Genomic DNA, 16,583 nt, shown 5'->3' on the forward strand with positions numbered 1-16,583 from the left:
ATGTGTGATGATGTTAGTCAGTGAAACTTGAGCTCCTTGTATAAAATGAGCTGCTATTATCTTCTAGGATAATCACAGCCTCATGAAACTCTACAAACCACAAAGTAGAGACCTGGAGCATCCAGAGGCTGGAAGGCTGACGCACTACATTCACAATAAGAGGGTTTCTCACAAGTGCTCGCCATAGAATTGCTAAAAAAAATACAGAAATCTACAAAATAACAAACGTTTTTGAAACCAGTCACAGGATGGATTGTTGTATTTAGGTCTGTGACGAAAACAAGATTTGTTTGACGATATATTGTCCCAGAAATGAATGCGATAAATGATATTATTGTAATTTCATGACCAGCTTACGCCACTTAAATACAGTAAGAATAATATCATAGGGTTATAATGCAAGTACACCTTTTCAAAGAGCAATAACCATTCATTCTTAAGAATACTCATGCATGAATGTAAGAAAATACCATAAATACAAAAACCAATGTAACACAAGGAAGTGACATAATCAGTATGTAATGTCTATATATATATATATATATATATATATATATATATATATATTTATATATATATATAAATATGTAGGCCTAATTTACATTAACAGCTGTAATAAGGCACTGATGAAGCTTGAAAAAGTGTTTGAATTTGATTCCTGTCCTAGTGATTAATACAAAAAAACCCAACATATATCATATTAAGCTGCTTTTAGAAATGATTTGATAACTATTTGGTGGTTTTTTAACCCATAAGAACCCACGGTGACACGAGTGTCACAAACATTTTAAATGTTTTAGTAATGTTCATGTTACGTTTTTTTTTAAAGTGTCCTACAGCTACAGTATCTTGTTGAGAAGGCGTCAAATAAGGCAGTGTTATTTATTTTTATTTATTTATTATCGATTTATTATTATTTTGTTACTTAAAAACAAATCTGAAATGGAATTTGTTGTCTAACAGCACTATTAAAGTCACAATTATGATATATGTTGTGGAGATGAAAACAAAAAAAGGCAGATGGTTACTTGTTTTTATTTATTATTGATTTAATATTATTTTGATAGTTAAAAACAAATCTAAAAAAATTATTTATTGTTAAACAGCGCTATTAATGTCACAATTTTGATATATGTTGTGGAGATGCAAAGAAAAAGGTAAATTTGTGTTTCTGTAAGCAGAATAGGTGTCCAGTTTATTCATTTTAAAATAAGAGATATCATAAGGTCCACTTGGTCTGTGGTATATCACCCATAACTTTTTTCCTTTTTAAGGATTACTGGCTCTGGGTTCTTATGGGTTAAAGGCTTTTCAGGTTTTTTCCTTCTGATCTTTTGTTCTCTGGTTGTAGTTCTTTGCTCCTGCTGGTTCTGTCTTGTAGATCCTTCATTCTGTCCTCCCAGATTGTTTGTTTTCAGTTGTTTCTTCCGGTTGTGTTGCAGGTTGTTGGTTCTCTTGGTTCTCTGGTTGCTTGTTGTTGTTTTGTTTTGAGGTCTGTGTCTCTGCTGGCTTACCGTCCTTCAGGTCTGCTGGTTGTTCTCCAGCTCTTTGTGTCTTAACATGAGATTCCGGACAAATTTCTGACCATTTTTTATTCACTCTTTGTGATGGTGACGCAGCAGTGTGACTCATCATCTTTACAGGAAAACACTTTATTAGTTTATCTTCCTCTTTAGAGATGGAAAAACTTCAAAACAGATCAGTTTAACATTCGGTTGAATCTGATGAGGAAGGAAAACTGCAGTTTGTATCTGACATTCTTATCGTCATCTTTGTTTCTTTTCTTTTTTTTTTAGCTCTTCATGACATTAAGATGATCAGTTTAAAATGACCTTTTATTATTTTCCTCTCACACTGAAATCACAAGTTTCTCTTCGGTCACACCTCTCTTTCTTCTGCTGGAGAAAAACAGATGTCAGCAGGTTTAATTCAGGCTTCAAGGGAAGCTTGTGATGCTCAGGTTAGTTTCAGCTGTGGTGGCCTCGGGCTGACACATAACTGAATAACTGAGGAGGATTATGCTTGTTTATTTATTTAGTTTGTTCCTTTTTGCATCATGCACCGTGATATTAATATCCCATTGCATCAGAAACAAGGAAAGAAAAAGTAAAAGCTGCTTTGGGAACTGATTAGTCGTTAAATAATTAAAAGAGCTATGCAGGTTTTTGCATGTTCTTTTTTTAAATTCAAGTTGTCTTTCAGTGTGTGTGTGTGTGTGTGTGTGTGTGTGTTCTTGTTCTTCCTACATAGTGAGGACCAGAACACGTTTTTAACCAACAGAGTGAGGACATTTTTGCAAAGTGAGGACATTTCGGCCGGTCCTCACTTCTTTAAAGGCTTTTTTTTAGATTTCAGACTTTGTTTTAAGGGTTAAAGGTTACATGATAATGATAATTACCTGAAACTGTATTGTGTGGTTACAAAACTAACTAAAATTATAGTGAAAATGTCCTTCGTTTTCCTCTTTGTCAACTTTTTTCATACATAATGAAGATGGATCAGACAAAGGAAATAAAGGCAAAATTTACTGTGACCTCTTTTAATCTCCCACCCAACAAATACCCCATTACAAAACACTACAACTAATAAAAACTAAACTAAAACTAAAGCATTTAAAAAAAATAAATACTAAACTAAAACTAGCTAACTCACTCTAAAAACTCATTAAAACTAACTGAACTTGAAAACAAAAATTCACAGCAAATTTAAAACTAAAACTAATGAAAAAACTATTATAACCTTAGCAGGGAATTCACTGTTACAATGAGGGTCCTCACAAAGATAGAAGTACAAGAGTGTGTGTGTGTGTGTGTGTGTGTGTGTGTGTATAAACAGGATGTGAACTCTGTCCTGCAGAACTTCATTTGTCTGATTACTATCTGTCTGATTGTTTTTATTAGGGGCGGGGCGTGGTGTGTGTGTGTGTGTGTGTGTGTGTGTGTGTGTGTGTGTGTGTGTGTGTGTGTGTGCTGAGGTAACACACAGCCTGCAGTGTTGGACTTGTTAATCACACTGACAGTTAAGTGTCTCTCTGGATTTTCCACTGACTCAGGTCTGCATTATAATAATTATATAATCATTTTTTACAGTCTTCTTGTGAGAATGTTAAACTCTGAACTACCACGTCATCTTGGTAATCTGTGGGGGAATTTTTCTCTCTGAAATCTTCAACATCCAGATTAAAGGCCTTTACACTGGTTTATATATAATATGAAAGCAGAAGCACAATTTTAAATGTTTGTTTATGTTGAAAACAACTTCCTTACTTACTACTAATAATCAATAATTCTGAGGTTTTTAAGTAAAAAAACTCTTAGTTAATGTCTTACTGGTTGTATAATAAGGCCATGCAGAATAAGGCATTAATAACTACTTAATAATGACTTATTAAGAGACAATATGTTACTAATTTGCATGCTAATAAGCAACTAATTATTGTTGAATATGTGTTCCCTAATATAAAGTGTTACCAACAGTTTCTTAAATAAATAAAATAAAATAAATAAATCTTAAAAGCCATCCTGATATTTGCTATAATATCTGCAAAACTGCAGATGAAACAATATAATTAACTCAACACTCAAAATAAAACATATCTCAAGAACTCAAAAAATGTATATAACTAAATAAAAACTTATTAAAATGATACATCTTGTTTATATTTCTACATTTAGAAATCTTAATCTTTTGACCCATGTTGTGCATTAGAAGGTGTTTATATGTTGAGCATCAAAGGGTTAATGGTAATCTTCTTCTTCTTCTTCTTCTCCTCCTCCTCCTCCTCCTCCTCCTCCTCCTTCTCCTTCTTCTTCTTCTTCTTCTTCTTCTTCTTCTTCCTCTTCTCCTCCTCCAGCTTCCTGTGACCCGTGTCTCCATGGTGAAGTTGGCCCTGTCTGATGTCAGCCCCTCCTCTCGCGGACCCTATCGCCATGCCGACCATGGTTTCTAGGCTGCCCAAGTTCGGCTCCAGGCCGAACGGCACTCAGACGGCGGGCGTGGCCGCCTCCGCCGCCACGGCCAGCTTCCCCACCGCCCGCCTCCTAACCAACGGGTTCTACCACCACCCCGGCCCAGCGGGGGTCAACGGCGGCTTGACGACGGCGCCGGCTGCTTCTGTTAAACAGAACCGGTTCATCAGAATGCCCTCCTCCATTTCCATGAAATGGAGGAAGGAGAACGAGGTGGTGGAGGACGGAGACGGAGATGGTGGCGGTGATGGGGATCTGGACTGGAGGCAAGGAAAGGGCAAGAACGCCAAACAAACCAGTAACATCCAGTATTACTCCCAGCGCCAACTGGAATCACCTACGGGGTCCCAGAAGAAGATTACTGTGTCCTCTGAAGGAAAGGGGCGTGGCTTCGGTCTTCCCGTGACGTCACCATCGCCACAGTCCAGCCCCAGAACACTTCCTGTCTCAAAAAGTGGATCTAAACCGACCGCGAATGGTCTTTATGGGTCCAAACTTGGGATCGGCAGGTCTCTGAGACCTCCTCAGAGCTTCGCCAGGCCGGGTGGTTCGGGACCCGGCTCTCGGTCCGGGTCGCCGCTACAAAAGAAACCGCTGGCAGGTTCGGGACCCGGCTCCCGGTCCGGGTCGCCGCTCCAAAAGAAACTTCCGGCGAGCCGCTCCCACTCCAGCGACAGCCTCGGCTCGGCGCCGCCGCCCGCCCCGCTCACGGAGAGCGATCGTTTCCGGTCGCAGAGCCTCAATCAGGTGCAGCGGCAGCCCTCGCCGACCCTCACCGCCTCGTCCTCCGTCCACCGGGCCGCCAGAGGAGGACGGGGTAAAACTCCCAGTTCTCCGGGGAGGTCAGGGTTCAGCACGCCGTCCCTCCTGCCCCCCACCGCCTTAAAGAAGCCCCTCCTCTCCAGCCTCGGCCCCGCCTCCAAGCCTAGCGTCATCAGCTACAAGCTGTCCCGCCCGTCACTCATCAAGCAGTCCCGCCCCCTCAGAGTCACCTCAACCAATAAGGCTGCAGCTGAACAGGAAGTGAACGGAGGAGTGTCGGCATGGAGGAGCTCAGTGGAGACGCCGTCCAAGACAGAAACCAGTACAGGTATCTGATTCCAGTTCAAACTGTACAAAACCCTGTAAAACTGTAAAGATTTACCCATTAATCCATTAAGTTGTCCACTATTAAATTAACCGCATTTCCTCTTGTCACTATCAGAGAGTTCTCCAGAGGCTCCAGAGAGGGAGGGGCTGTCGGAAGAGCCAGCGTCCCAGGGAGAGGTGTCGATCATGGGGGAGACGTTGGAGGACATGTCCCTGTCCTCCACCTCGTCTCTGGACAGAAACGACACCAGCCAGGAGTACATGGACGACTTTGACAATCTTGGTGAGAAAACACAACCCTTGGGTCAGGAGCATTATACCAAATGAATTGCAGATGTTGTGCAGAATGGGCCCTTTTTATTTATTCGCCATTCAAACAGTCTGAGTCCGCCACTGGAAGGATGCCTACCTTCACCGCCGAGTGACATGTGTGGTTACAACAGTTTGGGCTAGGCAACTCTTCTCTGCATTAAAATGCAGCCCGAGTGCAAACAAATGTGCCAAGACAGCCTCTGTGTGGCTTCGCGCTAGGACTTCTGACGAAGCACACACCAGCAAATCGTCTAGATCAGTGATTCCCAACAGGGGGGGCCCGACCCCCCCAGGGGGGCGCCAAAGATCCACGGGGGGTCACAAAGCCCTCTTGATTTTAAGGGATGTAATAAGTCTAATGTGTTGAATATAGATGAGTCAGCATTTAATTCATTAGTGGGACAAAAACAACTAAATAAGGGCTACATTAAACGTTTATTCATGTATTTAAATAGAAAAATCAAAAAGTTTAAAAATAAGGCTATATCGCGAGAATAAGGACATGTGTAACATCCCTCCTGCAGTATACACAGGTAACCTCACCTAGCAGTAACCTCACCTAGCGGTAACCTCACCTAGTGGTAACCTCACCTAGAGGTAACCTCACCTAGAGGTAACCTCACCTAGCGGTAACCTCACCTAACGGTAACCTCACCTAGAGGTAACCTCACCTAGCGGTAACCTCACCTAGAGGTAACCTCACCTAGCGGTAACCTCACCTAGCGGTAACCTCACCTAGAGGTAACCTCACCTAGCGGTAACCTCACCTAGCGGTAACCTCACCTAGCTGTAACCTCACCTAGAGGTAACCTCACCTAGCGGTAACCTCACCTAGCGGTAACCTCACCTAGCGGTAACCTCACCTAGCAGTAACCTCACCTAGCGATAACCTCACCTAGCGGTAACCTCACCTAACAACAGAAACACAGAGCTAATGGAAAAAAGGCGAAGCATCAGGGAGACAAAAATGCTGAATATCTCAAAAAGAAAAAGAGAGGCTACCATGACAGTCACATTGAGTTCGGCTTCACAGAAGCAATGGACAATGGGGGGGTTGCCAAAGTTTACAATGGTAAAAATGTGGGTCCCTCAAGAAAAAGGTTGGGAACACACAGGTGTAGTGCAATTTGGTATAATGCTCCTGACCCGAGAGTTGTAGTCACATGGTTACAGGTTCACTGAAATAAAACTTATTTAATTAATTTATATAATAACATGAAATTAACAGCTTCTTATCTTGTCTTTTTTTAGGAAACGGAGGTGTCGGCATTCTGCTCCTCTCCTCTAAAAACGACGAGGATTATTCGGGGCTCGACCAATCGAGCCCTCGGTTCGATGAAGAAAAGGTGTCAGGTGTCAACGGCGTCACCAAGACGGTGGCGCTTTGTTTCCTTGACGACGGGATGGACTGGACCGGCGTGAGGCTCAGCGGTGAGTTGTTACAGGACGAATGATTGAGAATTTATTTGAACACAAAATAAAAGATGAACATTTAAAAACAAACGAACAACAATAAATACAAGACAACAACACAAAATGAAACAATAACAAGACAACACTTATTTGTGTTTAAAAGGAGTCAAAGCGTATTAAATCCCTTCTCCCTATGTTAATTTACTATATTCAGTTATATAACAATAATATGTATATATATGTATGTATAACACATAGTAATGTAGTATATAAACTTGTTATTACCATTATTTACATACATAACTTGTTATTAACTTGCAAACACATAAGTACACATACACCCATGTAGTCACAATGAGACAACAATAAACAAACAAACAAACAACAACAACACACAAAAAAAGAAAAATAATAATAATACATTTTAAAAATACTTTAACTTTCTCCAGGTGAGCAAGAGGAGCATCAGAGGAGAACCAGTCAGCCAGACTACCATGAGCAGGTACACTCATTTTATTTCATATCTGTGTTTAAAAATATTATGTTTCTTTACCAAAATTATTTAATTGTACGTACAAAACAACAAATTAGGTATCTGACCATTTTCTCTTCAGCTTTTATTTTCAAAAATGATAGCAAGTGTATAAGGGCTTACAATATTAATATAATGGATTAATTCAAATTATTAACATGTATAAGGATTTTTGGTAATTTTGTGTCATTTTTTGTCATTTTGTATCTTTTTTTGGTCATTTTGTGTCTTTTTGGTAATTTTGTGTCTTTTTTTGTCATTTTGTATCTTTTTTTGGTCATTTTGTGTCTTTTTGGTAAGTTTGTCTTTTCGTCTTTTTTTTGTCATTTTGTGTAATTTTTTTTATCATTTTGTATCTTTTTATGGTAATTTTGTCATTTTGTGTCTTTTTTTGGTAATTTTGTGTCATTTTGTGTCTTTTTTGTCATTTTGTGTCATTTTGTCATTTTGTATCTTTTTATAGTCATTTTGTGTCTTTTTTTTGTAATTTTGTGTTATTTTTTGGTCCTTTTGTGTCTTATTTTGGTAATTTTGTGTCTTTTTTTGGTCATTTGTGTCTTTTTTGGTCCCTTTTACAACATTTGTGTTTATCAGACTAGTGCAGTGCCCGTAGGAAGTATGTATTCGTCTGCAACTCCATAAAACACTTACTTTTCATAAGATACCACACCATCCTGCACATACACATTGAACATTGATATTCTCTGTAAACTATTAGAATATTATTGGAAAATTGAACCTTGTAGCCACTTTAAAACTCCTAAAGATAGGTAGGATAAATAGACTTCATATGAGATGAGTCAGGGTGGAAATCCAGAGAGAATTACTGTGTTACTGACCAGGTGTAGGCCTATCACACAATGGGGCGGAGCTCCCATAAAAGGGGGCGGAGCTCCACTAAAAGGCGTCCAATCAGAAACAGTGCAATGCTGCAACATGTCCTACGTAAATAATGATATTTAGAAAAATGAATTAAAAAATCTTCAAAATTGAGGATAAACACCTTCGTACCATGAGCAAGACACATACGAGACACACACACACACACAGACGCTTCAATAACCATGTTACAGTGCACAGCTTGCTATGGCATGGTGAATAAACTACAAAATAAAAGCGTCCATGTCCTCTCTGTGTGTTTTTAGGGCGGCTTGTCCCTGGACCTGTCCCCCTCCGACAGCTGTGGTTCTGGAGGAACCTACATGTGGGACGAGGAGGGTCTGGAGCCTCTGGGGGGCGCCGCCACCGCCTCCATCAACACCAACAGCAACACCACCCACCACATCGGGAGCTTCGACTCCGACCTCAACAGCATCGTAAGTCTGTAGCAAAGTTATTATAGTGAACGAAAACTAGATTGAAAAAACATTTTCGTTTACTGAAATAAAAATAATAAAACGATAACTAACTGAAACTAACTAAAATTATAGTGAAAATGTACTTTGTTTTCGTCTTTGTCAACTTTTTTCACACGTAAACCTTTTTGGTTGATATGAAATCTATTTCATCTATCTGGTTTTATGACTTAATAAACTTATTGGGGCTGAGATGGATCAGACAAAGGAAATAAAGGAAACATTTATTGTGACCTTATTGAATCTGGACCCAATAAATACCCCATTACAAAACAACTACAACTAATAAAAACTAAACTAAAACTAAGCATTTTCCAAAAATTAAATACTAATTAAAACTAGCAAACTCACTCTAAAAACTCATTAAAACTAACTGAATTTTTTTAATAAAAAAAAAAATTAATGAAAAATCCAAAACTATTATAACCTTGGTGTGTGTGTGTGTGTGTGTGTGTGTGTGTGTGTGACCATTATTTAATTAAAGATAAAATTATACATATAAATAATAACAATAGCAACAAATATGAAGAATATAAGTGAAGGAAAATAAAATATTAATAATGATAAAAAAAGACATTAATTGATTTTATATATATATATATGGCTTTCTTTAATATGTGTGTTAGGTGACCTTTTAAGTGAAAAAACAATAACAGATCAATATATCTTTTCTCATCCTCTGTATGAATGAATGATCTTTCTCATTGTACAAAGTACACTGAAATTTAGTGCAGAAAATATCTGATATTTTCTATCTTGCATATCCCGGCCCCCTCTCAGTTTTACAGTTCTTGATTGTAAAAATCAACCAGACTTTCGTTGAAAACCCTTTACATAATATAAGGTGATCCTTGTCTGAAACAAGATAAGTCCCTCAGTCTGACTAAAGTCCATGTAATGCTTCCTCATGGACCGAGAGCACCACCCAGTGGAAATATGTGGGGAGGTCAGTCAAATAAATGTTTATTCTCTATGTGAGATTCATTAATGCAGAGAAATGAGTCACTGTTAAATAATTATTTGATTCTTTATCAATACCAAACATTTAATTGTTTTGTTATTTGTACAGTAAACTAGAGCATTTCCTCTGCAAATTGGTATAAATGAAATAATACAGAAATAGAAAATAAATAGAAATAGAAAAGTCTCGGAAAATGCAAACAAACAAATAATTCAATATATCCATTTTAAAAGGGTTAAACATATATAAAAACACAAAAATAACTTTAACAATGGATCTAAATAATACATAGAAAGGTAAATAAATGAAGCAAACATTATATACCTTTATGTTACATTATATTGATTATTACAGAAATAATTGTTTAATTTATAGAACGGTTAATAAATCAGGCAAATTAAAACCAAAATATCTTTTAAGGTAAAGTATGTATCACATTTTGAAATATGTAATAAAAAACACCATGTATTTATCTGTTTCTGTGTGTTTCAGGACGTCTTGAACAACCTGGAGTCATGTGACCTGGACGATGATGACCTCATGCTAGATGACGACCTGCCAGAAGACGGCTCGCTGCACAGCGGTAAATATCAACAAGATCCAAAATAAACACAAGAGCTTCTTTGTCAACACCATAACAACCCATATAAGTGTTACTAAAACGACCCACATGAGCGGCTTGCAGTACAGAAAAGTAGCACACGTCATTATACATAAACGTGTGGTTCACTGTAGTAAAAAGGAGGCCAATAAGGCTCTTTAATAAGGATACTATCAGAATTTCAGTAAAGTTCCCAATGTTTAAATCTATTTTATGGAGCCCAAGAGATGGCGCTCTTTGTTTAACCCATTGAGGCCTAAAACGCCTGTAAAACCTATGGGCGATTTTGAAAGAACCCCCTAAAACCTGAAGTTTTTCTGGAAATTCAACAGAATATTTTTCAGCCTCTGTAGCAGATAGAAATTAAATTCAAAAAGTATTTGAGAGCTTATACCCGTGGCTTTCATGTGAAGTTGAGTTTATTTGTCCAAACCTCCAATAAAGTTTTTTAAAAAATCAACAAACTCAGCAAATGTTACATTTGACTGAATAAAAATACTATGCATAATACTAATACATGCCCATTAGCAAGATGCAAACATGATATGACCATTGGAAGAAATAGACATAGTTCTCATTAGCCTACTGTAATAAAACATTTTTTTTATCATAATAATAATAATACATTTTATATATTGCACTTTTCAGGGTACTCAACGACGTATAAAGTAATATAAGACATAAACAGTCATGATTTCTTATATCATCATCACAATCAATCAGCCTATTATTATTATTATTATTATTATTAATATTAATATATTATTATTAATATTATTATTATTATCTCCAGATGGCCACAAATCTGTCTGTTCTTCAGTGAAAATATGTCGTCTAAAAACATATTCCTCATCAATAAATCTGGTTGATTGGTTCCGAGGGTTCAAAGTCCGGATCAGCAATAAAATCATCGGTGCTGTTTTCATCAGATCTCTTCCGTCACTTCCTGCTGAGCTCCTCCACTATAGTCGTCTTCCTCCATGATTTAAAGTTCTGGAAAAGTCCGATGCTGCATTGCGACACTCCCACATGTATTCTGATCATGATTCTGATGCATTTCATTGGCCAAGAGACCGAAAATAGGTGGAAAAAATACAAATACTACAAAATGACATATCCGCTGTCCCGGCCTTAATGGTAGAGTGACGCAACAGCGCTCCCGGTTTTAATGGGAGAAATGCGGTAATGCTTTCCCGTCGTCAATGGGTTAACAAAGGGCTGAAAACACACTCAATCACCATTGATGAAGCCTTTTTTTTTTAAATAAAAATAAAAAATAAAGGAAATGCTTCACGAGGCTTCATTGTCCCAACACTATTTCTTTCCTGTTGTTTCCTGGTGCTGCAGATGGAGACGGGATCGCCCACATGGCTCAGTGGAGGATGAGACAGCTCTGCTGGGGGACGCAGGATGTCCACACCGACAACGAAAGGTTTTTTATTATTTTTATATTATCTATCTATCTATCTATCCATCTATCTATCTATCTATCTATCTATCTATCCATCTATCCATCTATCTATCTATCTATCTATCTATCTATCTATCTATCTATCCATCTATCCATCTATCCATCTATCCATCCATCTATCCATCTATCTATCTATCTATCTATCTATCTATCTATCTATCTATCTATCTATCCATCTATCCATCTATCCATCTATCCATCCATCTATCCATCTATCCATCTATCTATCTATCTATCTATCTATCTATCTATCTATCTATCTATCTATCTATCTAAATGCTTACGAAGAAGAAATGTCATGACCATTTGAAAAAAGGGAATAAAACACTTTATTTCTGAGATAAATATATTACATGTAATATGTAATATTACTCTTATATTACAGATTTAACTAACTGACTATCTTGTTAACAAACAGTGATTTCCAGTGCTGCAAACTGACTGAGGACCCTGGAAACAAGAGGACCGACTTGACTGGGGACGGCGACCTCATTCTAGACCTCTGTCCTCCGAGGTGACGCAGAGCAGAATACTCATCATCTTTATTCATTATTTCCTGGCACTTCAATGTAATGAAGTATTTGTTGCTGGTCCCTGAAGGCAGCAGACAGGTGTCTCATGTCTCTGTCCTCCTCAGGTCCCCCTGTCTGTCCCCTGGTCCTCCTGGTCTGGGTCTGGATGTGGAGGACCTGGCTGAAGACTGCTCTGCTGTCAGATCCCAGCTGGAGTACCTGCAGAGGTTACTGCTGCAGGTGAGACGGAGGGAGTTTCTACTAATGTTAACAGTAGAGCTGCAACAAGTATTCAATTAATCCAACAATAATCGATTATTAAATTAATCATCAACTATTTTCATAATCCAATAATTGGTTTAAGCAGTTTTTAAAGACAAATAAGTCCAAATTCTCAGCTTCTTCAATGTGAATATTTCTGGTTTCTTTGTTCCTTTATGACAATAAACTGAATATCTCTTTGGTTTGTGGACAAAACAAGAGATTTGAGGACGTCATCTTGTGGTTTGGGAAACACTCATTGATATTTCGTTTAAATAATCATTAGTTGCAGCCCTAAAAACACACACAAAACACAAACATAAAAACCCACTTAAAACACAAAAACACCTAAAAAACTTTTTTTGTTGTTTTTACAAAAACCACCCCAAAAAAATACAAAAAACACACATAAAACAAGCAAAAATGACAAAAAAACTGACATAAAAACACACGAAAAACTAAAGCTGCAACAATTATTCGATTAATCGAACAATAATCGATTATTAAATTAATCGTCAACTATTTTGATGATCTAATAATTGGTTTGAGCAGGTTTTTTTTTACAGACAATAAGTCAAAATTCTCTGATTTCAGCTTCTTCAATGTGAATATTTCTGGTTTCTTTGTTCCTTTATACCAATAAACTGAATATCTCTTTGGTTTGTGGACAAAACAAGAGATTTGAGGACGTCATCTTATGTTTGGGGAAACACTCATTGATATTTTTGAACATTTTATTGACCAAACAACTAATCGATTCATCGTTTAAATAACCGACAGATTAATCGATAATGAAAATAATCGTTAGTTGCAGCCCTAAATTGCAGTTTATTGAGGGATTTCTGTGGCAGGAGGAAGTGTGGAGCCAGGTTTGCAGGAGAGATAGAGCTGCGTGTCGTCTGCATAACAATGAAAATTGAGTCCGTGATTCCTGAAGATATTACCGAGCGGGAGTAGATAGATGATGAAAAGAAAGGGGCCAAGGACAGAGCCCTGTGGTACACCACAAGTGACTGGGGAGGGTTGGGATTTGTGATTCTTGAGCTGCACTGTGTGCTTGTTATGTTCTCGTTATGAACATGTGGTGTTTAATGTCCAGGAGGAGGACGTGGACGAGGACACTCTGACCACGGACACTCTGAGTCCTGAGACCAACGACTCGTCACACAGCTCCGACACTCAGGTGAGCTCCTGTAAAACTTTATTTAAGTCACTTCAAAGGAAAGAAAAACAAACAAAAGGGAGTACACCCGAAGTGAAAATATCCAAACTGCCTTTATTCTTCGTGGCGTTGATTCAACAAGCTGCTGGAAACATTTCTCAGAGATTTTGCTCCATATTGACATGATAGCATCACACATTGCTGCAGATTTGTCTGGGAACATTTCGGATTTCACTGTTCAGATCAGCAGCAGAACAACAACTGCAGCCGCAGCTTATTGTAAACAAACCAGCATGCTAACTGTACATGTGGTGTCTGCCGTTGATCATAAATAAAACGGCATCTCTAACTGTGTCTGGTGCTTGTTGTGAACATACGTAGGTCACTAAGTGAACACCTGCTGCTGCAGCACATACACACTGTACTGCTACAGAGCTAACTGTTAGCCTATTAGCACATACACACTGTACTGCTACAGAGCTAACTGTTAGCCTATTAGCACATACACACTGTACTGCTACAGAGCTAACTGTTAGCCTGTAAGCACATACACACTGTAGTGCTACAGAGCTAACTGTTAGCCTATTAGCACATACACACTGTACTGCTACAGAGCTAACTGTTAGCCTATTAGCACATACACACTGTACTGCTACAGAGCTAACTGTTAGCCTATTAGCACATACACACTGTACTGCTACAGAGCTAACTGTTAGCCTATTAGCACATACACACTGTACTGCTACAGAGCTAACTGTTAGCCTGTTAGCATATACACACTGTACTGCTATAGAGCTAGCTGTTAGCCTGTTAGCACATACACACTGTACTGCTACAGAGCTAACTGTTAGCCTGTTAGCACATACATACTGTACTGCTACAGAGCTAACTGTTAGCCTGTTAGCACATACACACTGTACTGCTACAGAGCTAACTGTTAGCCTGTTAGCACATACACACTGTACTGATACAGAGCTAACTGTTAGCCTGTTAGCACATACACACTGTACTGCTACAGAGCTAGCTGTTAGCCTGTTAGCACATACACACTGTACTGCTACAGAGCTAACTGTTAGCCTGTTAGCACTGACTGTCCTGCCTCTTAAAGGAGCCACGCCTCTCTTACAGTGGACGCATTATAACAGAGACTTTTTGTGTTTTCTCAGTTATACTGCAAATGTTTGACAAGCAGTAGGAAAATTGGAAAAAAAATCTCTGAAACAGCTGTTTATATTATTTCTATATTATATGTATATGTATATGTATATATTATTTATATAATATAATATAATAATATAATATTTTTCTCAGTGCAGTTTCTGTTAACAGCTGGAGAGTCTATTTTATTTGTTTTGATTGTAGTTTATTTATTTAGGATGTTTTAATATTTGTTTTCCACATTTCAATTGAGATTTAAAAATTCATTGCTGTGGAAAAGGATGAACTCCACAATACTATCGTTTATTGTGTTAATTTCTGGGAAAATACATAAACTATATAAATAATATATACACTTTCTCTGAAAAGATGTCCATCAATTTGGAAAAAAATGTGATCTAAAAATCTTTTGTAAAGTAAACTTGCTGTCCTAAAATAAATAATTGAATAATTAAATAATTCCCATTAATTTCCCAGAATCCCTTTGCCGCCTCCTAACCTGTGTTATTGTGTGTTCAGATGCAGGTTCTCCTGCAGGAGGTGCATCAGCTCAGAGAGGAGCTGAGGAGCAGAGACAGAACCATCGCAGAGCTCTGCCTCAAACTGGTTCGTCTCTCTAAACATGAACCACATTTTAAACGTCGTCTTTATCAATATAAACTCCAGTTAAACCTCATTATAAACGTGTTTCTGTGTGAGCAGACAGTTCCACCAGCGGCCACCAGGTGTCGCTGCCAGCAGACGGCAGGACGGACGGACCGACACACACAGACGAACGAGGTGGAGAGAGAGAGCGTCGCCTCGCAGACGCCGTGGAGAGAAACCACCGTGAGAACACACACACACACACACACACACACACACACACACACACACACACACTCTCAGACTTTTGATTATTTGTTATCAAGCTTTAATATAAACTTTCTTGCAGCCCAATGTGCTTGAAAATTACCAACAATAATCAACAAAACAATGATCCTGAAACATTAAAGACATCCATCCATCCATCCATCCATTTTCCTCCGCTTATCCGGGGCTGGGTCGCGGGGGCAGCAGGCTAAGCAGGGCATTAAATGTCATAATGAAATAATAATTTAAAAAAATAGTATTATTAATAAAAAAAAACGTTCTGTTGCTTTTTTATATATATCCTTGATTTACTCGTTGAGATTAAAAAAAAATCTCTTTTCCAGGAGAGATCTGGCCAAGAAAGCAGCATAAAAAGTGACAAATTACAACATTTAAACACAGTTATCATAAACAATTAAATACAAATCCAGCATCACAACAACACTGAAGGAGCCTCAGTAGTAGACTTATAAGGAGCAGTCACACTGACCAAGAGAAGACATTTCTTTGTCCTTTAGAATCGTTAAGTTTCAAGTCTTTTTGCAGATTGTTCCATGATTAAGGGGCGTAACTGAAAGTTTTCCGACCTAACTCAGTTCTCACTCTTTGCTCCAGCATCTGTACAATGATTTGTGAGTGTACACCATGTTGAGTTTGGTTTCGACCCTAGTATGAACACAGGTGAGAGGGAAGCAGCCCAAGAATACATTTATAGATAAAAACTAACCAACGAGAGCCTGCAAAAAATAAAAAAGATGACATTTCAGCTGTGGCATACAGAGAACAATGATGTGTCCGATTTCCCAAACCAGTAATGAAACTCAGAGCACAATGATGAACACAGAACAACTTCTTCAGGCCCTGATTAGATGCATTAACAAAAAAAAATCTGCTTTTTGTTAATGCATCTAATCAGGGCCTTAAGAAGCTGTAATC

The 16,583-nt window shown here is 38.2% G+C and overlaps 1 protein-coding gene across 3 annotated transcripts in view; it reads left to right on the top strand.

Annotated features, from left to right (window-relative positions):
* The window catches only part of LOC131959052 (serine-rich coiled-coil domain-containing protein 2-like), a 53,146-nt gene that overhangs the window by 16,842 nt on the left and 19,721 nt on the right, over positions 1-16,583 (top strand). For all 3 annotated transcript variants that reach the window (XM_059324149.1, XM_059324152.1, XM_059324150.1), the window contains exons 2-13: positions 3,854-5,058; positions 5,173-5,340; positions 6,621-6,800; positions 7,232-7,284; positions 8,460-8,630; positions 10,123-10,213; positions 11,579-11,663; positions 12,121-12,216; positions 12,340-12,454; positions 13,575-13,658; positions 15,315-15,401; positions 15,498-15,623. In XM_059324149.1, the coding sequence (XP_059180132.1) occupies positions 3,897-5,058; positions 5,173-5,340; positions 6,621-6,800; positions 7,232-7,284; positions 8,460-8,630; positions 10,123-10,213; positions 11,579-11,663; positions 12,121-12,216; positions 12,340-12,454; positions 13,575-13,658; positions 15,315-15,401; positions 15,498-15,623 (2,418 nt within the window). In that variant the 5' untranslated portion in view covers positions 3,854-3,896. The remainder of the gene's footprint in view (positions 1-3,853; positions 5,059-5,172; positions 5,341-6,620; positions 6,801-7,231; positions 7,285-8,459; positions 8,631-10,122; positions 10,214-11,578; positions 11,664-12,120; positions 12,217-12,339; positions 12,455-13,574; positions 13,659-15,314; positions 15,402-15,497; positions 15,624-16,583) is intronic.

The sequence above is a fragment of the Centropristis striata genome, chromosome 21 (genome assembly GCF_030273125.1).
Source record: "Centropristis striata isolate RG_2023a ecotype Rhode Island chromosome 21, C.striata_1.0, whole genome shotgun sequence".
Classification (NCBI taxonomy): domain Eukaryota; kingdom Metazoa; phylum Chordata; class Actinopteri; order Perciformes; family Serranidae; genus Centropristis; species Centropristis striata.